The sequence below is a fragment of the Drosophila kikkawai genome, chromosome X (assembly GCF_030179895.1).
Source record: "Drosophila kikkawai strain 14028-0561.14 chromosome X, DkikHiC1v2, whole genome shotgun sequence".
In the NCBI taxonomy this organism is placed as follows: Eukaryota; Metazoa; Arthropoda; class Insecta; order Diptera; family Drosophilidae; genus Drosophila; species Drosophila kikkawai.
The window spans coordinates 8,913,263-8,926,403 of NC_091733.1; the positions used below are offsets into that span (position 1 = coordinate 8,913,263).

At 38.5% G+C, this 13,141-nt stretch overlaps 1 protein-coding gene across 8 annotated transcripts in view; it reads left to right on the forward strand.

Annotated features, from left to right (window-relative positions):
• The window catches only part of mamo (maternal gene required for meiosis), a 136,043-nt gene that overhangs the window by 93,407 nt on the left and 29,495 nt on the right, over positions 1-13,141 (forward strand). For all 8 annotated transcript variants that reach the window (XM_070288024.1, XM_070288023.1, XM_070288019.1 and 5 more), the window contains 3 exons: positions 4,942-5,133; positions 5,204-7,126; positions 7,229-7,357. In XM_070288024.1, the coding sequence (XP_070144125.1) occupies positions 4,942-5,133; positions 5,204-7,126; positions 7,229-7,357 (2,244 nt within the window). The remainder of the gene's footprint in view (positions 1-4,941; positions 5,134-5,203; positions 7,127-7,228; positions 7,358-13,141) is intronic.

Consider the following 13,141-nt stretch of genomic DNA (forward strand, 5'->3'; position numbering starts at 1 on the left):
AAAACAACAACGAGCCCGCCGCAGCAATATATTAAATTTATTAAATATCAAGACAAATTTATGGCACTGCATGCGGGCGGGCGGTGAAAGGGGAACCTCAAATAGGCGGAAATTAACGCATCCAACAAAACACAGCTGGGAGAGAGAGGTTCTTGGGAGCGCTTCATTTTGATGAGATAATTTTTAAAATTATTTATTGTCCGAGTGTAGGTGCGCTCGGTTCGCTCGCATTATTTATTTATTTATACTTGCGTTTTTGCAATTCACAATCTGCGACTGCTTATCGCACTCAAATTAGTCTGTCCCGCTCTGGCAATCGCAGTGGTCTAGCCCTCTCTCGCTTGCAAGCTTTCAAAGCTGCGTTGCGTGCGTCGCTGCCTCTGTTTCTTCCTCTTCTTTCTCCTCTTCAGATCCCTCTTCGTCTCGTCGATTTTGCTTAATGCTTTGCACGCCTCATGTGCGAGGGTGTGTGTGAGAAGCACAACGAGGATCAGTTGAATAGGTATCGTTGTAATAAATAAAATAAAATAAATGAAATTAAATTAAAATAGTTCAAAAAAAAGCAATAACAATATGAAAAAATATGTGGTTTTAAAATTTAAATACATATTAAATAAATAAAACAAAAATAAATAAAAATACATAAATACCTACAATAATTATTTGGCTATTTCTTTGTAAAGTCACTATATTTATACCCACTGCTGTATCTATGTTCGCTTCGTGTGTGCAAGTTGCGCGGTTCCGCTGTGAATGCGAATATCAAGGTCAACGTGTGATGTGTTGCTGTTGCTTTTGCCGCCGCCGTCTATGCCCCCCCCTGCCCCCTTCCATAAACTCCATCCCCTCCCCTCCACCACTCCCCCTGCTCGGAAATGAGCTCTAAGAAAATAATTAAATGGCAGGCAGGAGGCGAAAGAAATACGGAAAAAACGCAATTTTTGAAGCGCAGTTGTTAAATTAGAAATGCCATATTTTGAAATACATTTTTGCCATTTTTTTGTGGTATTATAATTTTTTTATTTTTTGTTAATTTTTTATTCTCTGTCTTTTGCTATTTGTCTACCAAAGTCTCGGCCATTAATCAGTTTCTGAAATGCTTTGAGGGAGCATCTGAAATGGCAGCCAGATGATGCGGCATAATTGTTATAAATTAAATAAAGAAGAGATGCATATCAATTATAAGAAAATAAATGTTACAAATTAAAGTCTAGTTACATTTTAAATATATTAAACAGTATTATAATACGTAAAATTAAACAATTTAAAAGCATTTTACTTTTCGAAACTTTTGATTACCCGTATTTGTTTATCGTTTAAGTACGCCTGCCACCCATAGGCTTTTCTTCAATTAAACTTATATAATCAATTTGAGATAATCCATCAGATAATCACAGTTTAGCGATTTATGTACCGAAAAGCACAGCTCTGTACCCCCTGTCATCGAAAAAATCAATAAAAATTAAATTGCCCGCACACACACAATTATCGACAGGGTAAAGGCAATCGATAACGATAGTCGTCGTCGTTCCCCCTCCTCTCCCCATCAGGCTAAATTATATAAATTTGCACACATTATGCGAAATTGACGAAGAAAAGGCCTAATCACAATGTTGGAAAGCTCCAATAGACTGGAGCAGAGGATGGATTATCCATCGAGATCCATCGCGGTATCCATCGATCATCTATCATCAGGTGGTTGCATTCCTAGAGAGCCCACTCTTCGCTCTGCAAATTGTATTAAGACATAAATGCGAGTGAAAATCGAAGAAGAAGACCAAGAAGAAGAAGCTGCACAAGAATCTGGCTATATAGCCTTATAGAAGAGGTTGAGCAACAATAAAAAAAAGCCGCAAGCGCCACACCGCACACACAGGCAACAAAAAAAAAAAAAAAGAAAGGAACAAAAAACTCTGTAAGGCGGCGATATGCAAACATAATAATTTGCATATTTCGCCGCAGTGTTCGTTGTTGCTTTTGTTGTTGTTCTTCTTTGACGGTGGTCAAGCAACAAAAAAAAAAAAAAAGAATAAAAAAAGGCAGAAAAAACATCTATAAAAGGGAGTGGTAACCCCCATAATAGAAATGTTAACCTCTCAGCGGCAGAGGAGGCAGCCCAGTCACACCCAAGTTTGGTAACCATGCAAAAAAAAAAAAATATATAGAGTCATGGCTAACAGCTGGAAAAAAGGTTAAAATGTGCATCTGGGGAAAGGAAAATTAAAAAAAAAAAAACTTAAATATATTACACAAAATCCAGTGTGCCTTCATATATCTTTGGTTACCTTTAAAAAGGTTTTAACAGTTTTACAACATCTTTAAATCTTTTAGTTAAACATTAAAAAAAATATTTATGCTCTCTAGAAATCAGTTAAAGGAAAAACTAGAAGATGGTAAAACCCGCTTAGAAAGGTAAAGATCTTTGATAAAGATAAGAGTTCCAAGATAACGTGGCTTCTTCACAGAAAATGGCGCCCACTTCTTTTTTTTTTTTTTGGATCCAACTCCTATCTCTCCTGCTCTCCTGTTATATATATATCCATCTCTTTCTCTTGATTTATACGCATGCGTAATTGGAATAGGATTTTCTTTCTTTTTCTTGTCGTTCATTTAGTTTAATTTCTTTTAACCGGGTAACTGCTGCTGTTTAAATTTGGGTTGGGAATGCGGACGCCCACTTGGGACATGCGATGCAAGATCGGTTAACCCGACGCCCACCTTAGGATACAGAGAAAAAAATACTTATATATATATTAAGACTTATAGTATGATCATTGAGCTTTATTTATAAATATTAAATATTAGAAAATAGCTAAAAGATATCTAAGAAATAACCATGTTTCATAAGGTTTTTCTTATGTTTATTATTTGTTGTCCCTCTCTCTTTACACATACAAAACTATTGCCTTCTCTCTCTATGTTGAATGTCAGAGAAATTTATGTTGTTGACTATTTTGCCGCAAATTACATGCAACATTTTTTTGCCTTACTTCTTTTTTTTTTGCTTTAAATATAGGAAGAGCGTAAAAAATGTTTACTAACTGGGCCGTGGCGTTAGAAATCAAAGCCTTTGGCGTTCATTAGCTTTGGGGGCGTTATTCTACCTCCCGCCCCTCCCCTTACCAGCTCCTCCAGCGACGTTCAATTAAAAGTGTTGCCAATTTGCGACGCCTTTACCTGGCCCCCCCTCCCCGCTTTTTTGAGCCACCTTAAGCCCCCTTTCCACCCCCCTTTTTAGACAAGCCTCTCCTTTTCTTTTTCTTTTTTTTTTCTTTTTTTTTTTTTGCTTGTAATCAGGAAATTCGATTTTCTTAATGCCACTGAAAGAGCTGGCTGGAAGACTGGACCCTGGACAGCCCCCATTTGGCCCCTTCTCTCCTGCTCCTCCGGCTCCTCGGCCCCACGTCCATGACTTCTAATATGCGCGTGAATTTATTAACGCTCATTTTACGCTGTTGTTGCGATTCGGGGGCGTGTGCAGGCCGATTGCATTTTTTTAAATAAATTCTAGCGCAAACGGCGCGTGACAGGAGACGCCGACGATATGGGGAGTGAGGCAGAGAAGGACAGGGCGGGGGTGTGGGGAGGAAGCTAGAGGTGACATTTTTCAAGGAAAGTAAGAAAGCTTCAAGGTTTTACCCCTTGAAACTTTGAAAACTATACCTAAAATCGATTTGAAAAAAAAAAGAAAATTTAAAGGACAAAATATAGGAATTTTAGCTGGGACATGAACCAAGGACTCTCTCTTGAAAGTGCGAGCGAGATGGATATTAAAATTTTATTGCCTGAAAACTGACAAGATTATCAACAAATCCTTTTTAAATTTATTAGAAAAGATCTCCTAAGAGACTGTAGTATAAACATCAATTTCAACACAATATAAAGACCACTGTCTGGCTAAATTGACTCGCCTGGTGAGGCTGTTTATAATATTTTTTTAATCTTTTGATTTTCTACTGGAAACATAAACATTTAGGGATTAAAGAACCTTTTTCTTTTGATGATTTAAATTGATTCGCCTTGTGAGGCTTATAAATATTTTGTAAAAAAATCCATAATTTCCCCTAGAAACATCGCATCTTGTCGTGATTTTCCTAAAGCTTGGCCATCTCCCTCACCGAGGTTAGCCCAGTCTTAGGCCAAAACCTCATTAGGCTATAGCGAAATCTATATGCGAAATGGAGGCCGACGCCTTTTCAATTTGCCAGCAATGAAAATTTACAACATGACCAGATCGGTGTGTATATATTTATATATGTGTGTGTCTGGATATATATGTATATATCGGGCGTTCATTGCATACCCCAAGGCGTGCATGCGCACATAAAAATCGACAGCGGATCGGAACTGGTTGCAAGTTGCTGCCGTTGCAAGTTGCAAGTTGCTGCTGCTGCTGCAGATGCTGCTGCTGTGGCATTGTCATTCGTGGCATGTTCACGCCTTGACGCCCGCAGCTGAATAAAGAGAGAGAGAAAAAAAAAAAGAAAACTGGACTCCAAATTGAACTCCAACTGAATCGCCCATCGCTACGCTCCTTTTTTTTTCCTCTTCATCGCTGGCTTTTCCGGATCGCACTCGTTTGTGGCATCTTCAAAAGCGGCGTTTCGTGGCCACATTTGAGAGCCAGATCGTAAATCTAATAAATGCTTCTAGCTTGCCGAGGGGAGAAATGTCCAACGCCGCCGCCGACGACGATGAATGGAAAATGCGCTTTTCCTGGCTCAGATGGTGGCCAGCAGATAAGATGGAAAATTAAAAAAAAGTCAAGCTTTAAAATAAGGAATTTAGGAAACATTTTCAAGGCATTATTGCAATTATTCAGTGAAAATTCTTATATTTTTCTTAAATTTAGGGCGATTTTCTAAGTTTTCTAAATAAAAATTCAATTATGAAATATTTTTTAAACACACTTTAAATATTTATTTTATTTCCTTTTTATAGGTGGTCCTCTCGGCTTGTTCCTCGTACTTCCAGAGCCTGTTCCTGGAGCACCCTGAAAGACATCCAATTGTGATATTGAAGGACGTCCGTTTTGCCGAGCTGCAAACCTTAGTTGAATTCATGTACAAGGGCGAGGTGAACGTGCAATACTGTCAGTTGTCCGCGCTGCTCAAGACAGCCGAATCCCTCAAGGTGGGTATACCTGCTTCTATCCTTCTCCTTAATCCATTCTTATCATACATTTTTGACTTACTTGGAACAGGTCAAGGGCCTCGCCGAGATGACGAACCAGAATACGACGCTGCGCGAGCCGGAAAGAGAGCCGGACCGTTTGCGTCCCCAGGGTGGTGGTGGTGGCACCTCCCACAAGGCAGCCGATAGTCCAGCGGCGGCTCTAGATGCCACGTCAACGTCAACGGCGGCAACAACAGGGACTGCAGCAACAGCGGCAGCAACATCGACCTCAACCTCAGCAACATCTGCGGCAGCAGCAGCAGCAGCGGCGGCGGCGGCAACATCTGCAACGGGAACAACAGCAGCGGCAACATCTGCGGCGGGGAGCAGCAGCGGTAGCAGTAGTACAAGCACAACGACGGCCACCACTACCACAGCAGCAGGCTGTGCCACAACCGCTGCCTCAACTACAGCTGTCACGGCGACTTCCGGTGCCACCCACGAGGAGGCCACATCCTCCTCCTCCTCAGCACAGAAGCGAGAGGCCAGCGATCGTTGCAGTCCCACGCCCGCCAAGCGTTCATCCCGGCTGCAGCAGGACAAGACGGACCACCACCTACTGGCAGATTTAGAGGCTGAGCAAAATGAACGCTCCAATGAGCGGGATGAGCAGCATGGCGATGAGGAGGAGGACGAGGAGGATGAGGAGCTACTGCTGGCACGCAACTTAAATGATGACGATGAGGAGGATGAGGTGGAGGAGATTGATGAGCTGGATGAGAATGAGGATATTGAGGAGGCGATGCGAAGGGCACAGCAGCTGCAGGCAGCGGCAGCGGCGGCTGTGGCGGCGGCGGCAACAGCGACGGCCAATGAGGGGGACGATGAGGATGAGGATGAAGATGAGGATACGCCAATGCCGTTAGATCTCTATCAAAGACCTGTCGAGCCAAAAAACGCTGCAGCAGCAGCAACGACGGCGGCGGCGTCAGCCTCCTCGGGGGTGTCCACTCAGGGCAATGCCTCCACTCACACCAATGCCAATGCCAACATCAACAACAACAACAACTCCAGCAGCAACAACAATAATAATAACAACAATAATAACAACAACAATGCAAGCAGCGGGAAGACCACAAGTTCAGCCAGCAATGGTTCCCGTTCTGGTTCCGTTTCCGGTTTGGATGGAGCCGTTGTTGCCTTGGATGATGATGATGACGACGAGGAGGAGGAAAGGCTAGGAGACAGAGAGCGAGAAAGAGAAAGAGAGCGTGAACGTGAACGTGAACGCCAGCGAGATCGAGATCATCGCCTGGAGCAGGACATGGATGAAGATCTGGACGAGGATGTGGTGGTGGTCGGTGCCAGTGCCAGCGCCATGGCCCGAGGCATTGCCCAGCGCCTGGCCCATCATCAGACACTGAGGCTTCATCATAGCCATCACTCGCACCACCTGCACGCCACGCACCACCACCAACCGTCGCATACGCATTCGCATTCGCACACACATCCGCATTCCCAACTGTCGCCCTCGGACGACGAGGATGCCCTGCCCGTGATTGCCAAGACGGAGATCATCGACGATGATTATGACGATGAAATGGATCTCGAGGATGACGATGAGGCGGATAACAGCAGCAACAATGATTTGGGCCTCAACATGAAGATGGGTGGTGGCAGCGGCGGCGGTGGAGGTGGTGGTGGAGTGGACCTTTCTACTGGCTCCACCTTAATACCTTCGCCATTGATTACCCTGCCCTCCTCATCGGCAGCAGCAGCAGCCGCTGCTGCGGCGGCAGCAGCCATGGAATCACAGCGCTCTACGCCGGCCATTACGGGTTCGGGAACGGGTGCCGGAGCCTCTGACCTCAGTATTGGTGGCTCTGGGGGTCGCCCAGCGTCACGGAGTTCACGCGATGGCGGTAATGATGGTCGAGGCGGAGCCTCTTCCTCCAGTCTGCTGAGTCCCGGGACTGTGGCCAATCTTTTGCCCGTGCAATCGGTGCCATTGGTTAGTGTTTATTATTATTATTCTATTTTTTTATAATTTTGGTATAGTTTTATTCCTGATTTCTTTACATTTACTTATTAATTTTAATAAATTTTCCCGCAGAGCCTCAAGAAGGAGATCGATTGCAGTGAGGATGACAACAGCAGTCACAGCAGACACATGCAACAGCGTTCGGCATCAGCTGGCGGCGGGCTGGGCGGCGACCTTGACTACCGTGCCTCCCACGAGTCGGTAAGTTTGAAAGCTTTTTTAGCTTAAAAATTAAATGAAAACCCTTAAACCCCTTTCCCCCAAAAATTAAAAAAACCCTGATAGATCTTATATCCCCGAAATTCCCAAAATTCGAAAAGAAAAAAACCCCTTGCAAAAAATAGAACCCCCCCCCCCCCACCCCTCGCGGAGGATACTCTCCTCCCAAAAACCCCCCGTTCAGTGAATGCTTTTGCTGCTTCGATAGGTCAGAAGAAAAAAAAAAAAGAAATATATATTACGATATATATCGCAGGCCAGATCTCCGTCTCCATCTGATACCGATCTGGCTCGATCCGACTCCATGTCTATATGTAACCATATCTCTATCTTAAGTATTGCTCTCTCTCTCTCTCTCTCTCTGTCTGTTCTTATATATATACATCTATATACCATAATATTTATATCTATATAAAAAAAAAAACAATATACAAAATCTATAAAAAAAAAAACAAATGCAAAAAGAAAACAAAATCAAAAACTCAACATATATTTTTGCTCTTCGTCGTGTTCTTTGTCTATGAATTTTTTAATACATATATATAACCATACATATATATATATTACTATATATATTATATATATCTTTATCCATCTATATATACCCTTTATATATATATACATAAACCTGAAACCTAAAAACCCAAGAAGTAAAGTTTTTCTTTTTTCTATTCAGTTTTGAAAATATCTCTCCCCCCCCCCCCCACCAAGTAATCGAGTGTTAGTTGTTCAGTTTCCTAGCTCTATATAGAAACTATATATATTTTTTTTTTGTTTAATGTGTAGCGCTCTCTCTTTCTCTCTCCTTCTCTCTGTGTGTATTTATCTATCTCTGTCTCTGTCTCTCTAGCTAGCTAACTCTTTTACACACACACACTTTATAACTCTTAATGTCTGTGTAATTTTGTTAGTTAATCCAATTTATATATATATATTTGTATGTAATCTATGTTGTATTTCTCGCATATTTTTGTGTATAAATATCCCTCTTGTCTTTCCTGTAAAAAACACACACAATACGTATACATAGTCTTGATTCTGGAATATATATATATTTTGTTTTTATTTTGTGTTTTTTTATGGGCCACTTTTCACTTGCTAGCAATTTCCGTTTGCAATTTTCCCCTACCCTGGAATTTTTATTATTTTGTTTTTATCATTTATTTACTGGCCATGTTTTGTTTGCTAGGTCCTTCCTGGGCTTCCTCTTCTTCTATTTCCTTTTCTTGTTTTTTTTTTCTTTTTCTATTAATTTAATTTTTTATTTGCCACCAATGCTGCCATTGTTGTTTTCGTTGTTGTTGCAGTTGCATGTTCACGACACTATAATTTTCAATATGGCTGTCACTGTCAACTAAAAGAAAAAATATAAACGACTAGGGGTTACCCTTTACATAAGTTTGAGGTTAATTAAGAAGCCAAGTTTTTAAATAATACGAAAATATTTTGGGAATCCATATTTTTAAAATAAATATTTGGAGGTCTATATAGTTTAAATATATATTTATTTTTTAGTTTTAAATAAATAAATAAATAAATAATTAACAGTTGGTTTAAATAACTCAATGACAACCTCAAAAGACTGCGAAATTATTTTCCCCCCCAAATTTCTCATTCTATGAATAATTAAGCATACGCAGTGGTGTATACAATATAGCGTATACGCCGCGTGGGCTCTGCTAGGAGCTTCCCTCTGCATTGTCCGCGCACACACATTTATTATTTTTGAGACTGCACTATGTAAATAAAATAAAAACCAAATCAAATATTCAAATCAAACAATGAGAGAGAAATTGTCGCATGTTGCAACAGGATAAAAATTCCAAAAGAAAAGCAAAAAAAAACTAAGAAAATTGTGCTGTTGTGCCTCGATTTTCAATTTATTTATTCCCCAAAGGACAGTCGCCGCCTCCTGCTGCTGCTGTTGCTGTGTCCCTCCACTAATTTTGGCATTCCCATACGGAATGTAATGTGCACACAATACTGTTTTTCGGTGGAAGCACAACTGTACCGCTTTTTGGCCTGTGGAAAAACATTTAGCTTCCGGCAAATATATATTTCCACATTACATTTTTTCCCCCTTGTCAACCCTTCTTCTCCTTCTCCTTGTTGGTCGTCTCAACATTTTTCGTGCAAAAAAAAAGAAAAAGGAAAATCTATGAAAATGAAAGCAAGAGCAAAAAGAAACTCGAGTAGCCACTGTCGTTTTTCTTATGTTTTTCCCCTCACAGAAAGAAAGAAAGGAAAAAAAAACCTTCCTGTATAACGCAACGCACTTTGTTGCAACGCTTGACGAATTTTCATGGGGGAAATTCGGGCCGAGGAAAGCCTGGATGGGATGACAGGCTCAGCCGGCGGAAATGTTGTCAAAAACCTCGAGCAAAATACCTAAAAAAAGGTGCTAAAAAGTGCAAAAAAGAAGGGAAACAAAATTAAATTGCAAGAAGCGCACAATGCAATGTTGACTTTTCCAGAGGTCTCAGAAAGACTACAAGTTTTCTTTTGGATTTAAAATTAATTTAGAGATTTTATGGGGGAAAATTAGATATAATATGAAAAAATAATAATAATAATCCTTATCTTTATATTTAATATTAATTCTAAAATAATTTTTAAAACTATATTTTTTCTGAAATCTGCTAAAAATCTAGTTTTTTTTAAAAGTCTTTTGGCTGTCCTTATATAACATATGTATATGCATGTCCTCTCTGCTCTCTTCTAACGCACATGCATAAATTCAAATAAAAATTTATCTAAAAAGGAAAGCTTGGGGAAAAATCCAAATAAAAAATAAAAAGGAAGCCCCCAAAAGAAGGCTACAAAAAAATAGCAGCAGCAGCTGAAGCCTCGAGTCTGCCTGCTGCAGTCGGCCGTTGACGTTGATGGTGTGCTGTGTGTATGTGTGTGTGTGGGTATCTGTGTGACGGGGTTGCATAGTACACTGAAGAAATTAATGAGGTTCTCTTAAATAATTTTTCATGAATTTATAAATATTTACATTTAAAAAATTATATCATTAATAAATTATTAAAAAATTTAAATGAAATTATTAAAAAAATTTTAAATTTTTATAAATATAATTTATTTTAACACCTAAGAAATCAAAAGGTATTAAAGAAATATATAAAATAATATCTCACATTATTTATTTTTTTATTCCCCAAATTTTAAAGAAATAAATATATATTAATTTTTAAATGTATTTAATTAATACTTTAAATAAACAAGATCGTATTTGTATCAATAATAATTTTAATTATTCAACTTTATTTACTTAATACCCAAAAATATATAATAGATATTTAAGAAAATACCCTTTATTTTTCTCAGTGTCTTGTGCAATTCGTTGACTCTGACTCTGATGTATTCCAAGCCTCTTGTAGGCCTCTCCAAGCCATTGCCGCATAATAAATACTTTTGCTTTTACACTTTCTTTTTTTTTCTTACTTATTTTTTTCTTACTTTTTTTTTGCATCTTTTCCCCCGACGCTCCTTTCTCCGTCAGCTTCCCCCCTTTCAAGGGGGTGAAATGATTATAACGAGGAGAGTTGCTGTGAAACAAGACCAAAACAAAACGAAATCAACGCACAAAACCAACAACTTTTGCTTTCTTTTTCTTTTACTTTTTTGCTTTCTTTTCTACACACACACACACGGGGACACACACTCATACATATGAGTATTTAATTTTGAAACAAATGCGTTCTTTTTATTTATTTTTTGAGCTGCCGCTGCTGCTCTTATGCAATTTTTTCATAGCATACCTTTAGGCTTGGCCCTCTCAACTGTCGCTCCTGCTGTGCTTGCATTTTATGAGTCGCATCTCTGTGTCCCTGTGTCCCCGTGTCCCTGCTCCCCCCCGTTCATCTCCCTCGCGGTATAAAACCCAGGGGAGTCCCTGAATCTCCTCCCTGGAGTACCGCCACCTGCCCTTGTCAGCATTTGCGTTGCTTGTTTGCCCGTCTACGTTGCGTATGCGTAATATGAGCGCTTGAGTTGGAGTTTTGGGGCGGGAATTTTTGTGAAATATAAGCGATTTTCTAACGAAGATGAAGGTTTATATATTTTGGAGATTATTTAAATTAAAGTATAAAAAAATATATATTTCAGGCGGGGGTTAATTTATATAATTTTAAAATCTGCAGAGACTTAAATAATTAATTATGTCAAGCAAGGAGAGGAAATAATAAATATTTCGAATATTAAAATTACTAAAAAATATTTAAATTTGCAGAGACTAATTTTAAATATAGCATAATGATGTTAAAATAAATAATAAATAATATTAAAATAATAAAAAGAAAACAATACAAATTTTATTAAAACAATTTTAAATAATTCGAAATTATGACAAAAATAAACAGAAAAAAAGTTTTATTAATTAATATAAATATTTAGAAAGGAAATGATATTCCATAAATTATAACTACTAAAAATAATTCAAATATGCAGAAAACAATATAACTTGGCAAGAAAGGGGTTTTAATAATAAATATAAATATAATAAAAAATATAAATAAATAATATTTAAAATAAAAAATATATAAAAAAAATTATTTCTAAACATTTGTCCTTTAAAATTACTAATAAAAAATTAAATATAGTTTGAAACTGTATTTGGCCAATAATTTCATTCAAATAATACTTAAAAAATAATAAAAAGGCTATTTTTTAATTCAATAATACATTTTTTTTTTAATTTTTAATAGATACTTTTTTTTATTTATTATCTTTAATCTTTTTATTAATAATATTTTTTATTTATTAAAAATAATGCTAAAAACAAAATTTTTGAGCAGATAAAATTTTTTTTTTTTTTAATTTTAATAACTCATTTATGACCCTTTTCCCTTAATTTTCTATCTCTTTTGATAAAGAAACTTCGTAAAATGCATTTCAATATAGTAATATTAATATTTATATTTATTAACCTATTCTTGCCACTGCCACTGTCCTCGCAGACACTTCGCATAACTGTATTCCCATACATAAGGGCTCCGGATATACATATATATATATTTTTTAATATTTTTATTCGGAGGCTTTCGCACAACTTTTGACTGAATGCATTTAGGGACTCCTTTGCCCCCTCCACACCCTCACCCTCACTCTCACCCCCCGAAGTGCCCCCTCTAAGCCTCCATCAATGCCTGGTAACTGTCAATCATGCAATGCATACAAAAAAAATAATAAAAAACCGCAAAAAAATATACATTTTTGTGAGCCAGCACGGAAATCCGAGCAAATAAACAAAAAAATGAAAAAAATAAAAACGGAGAGAGTCAACAACGTACAAAAAAATGCTGCCAAAACGCAACAAATGCCAAAGCGAAAATATATTGCATTGTGGCGCCCCCCCCTTACCACCCCCATCCCCCTATTGCCCCGCCCTCACACGCACATTGCACATTTTGCGGCGCTGCTGCTGCTGCAACGTTGCTGCAACGTCGAGGCATTGTAATCAGCGCTGCGTTGATTGCAAAGTTTTTCAAGTGCTTTTCGGTGGGTCCACACACATACACTGTCCCTCCCCCCTTTTGGCCAGGTTTTTATTTTGGCTTAAAAAAGGGGGGGAAGAGGGAGAGTAACAAGGGGAGACTACAAAACAGCTAATAGCCCCCCAAGAGGGAGAGACTTTAAGCCAACGCAAAAAGCATTTTCAAATTCGAATTTCCGATTTGGAAGAAGTTTTTAGTATTATTGCTGAAAATTTCTAAAATATTTTGGTGTTTTTTTGAGTCCTTAAAAATAAATAAAAATATATAT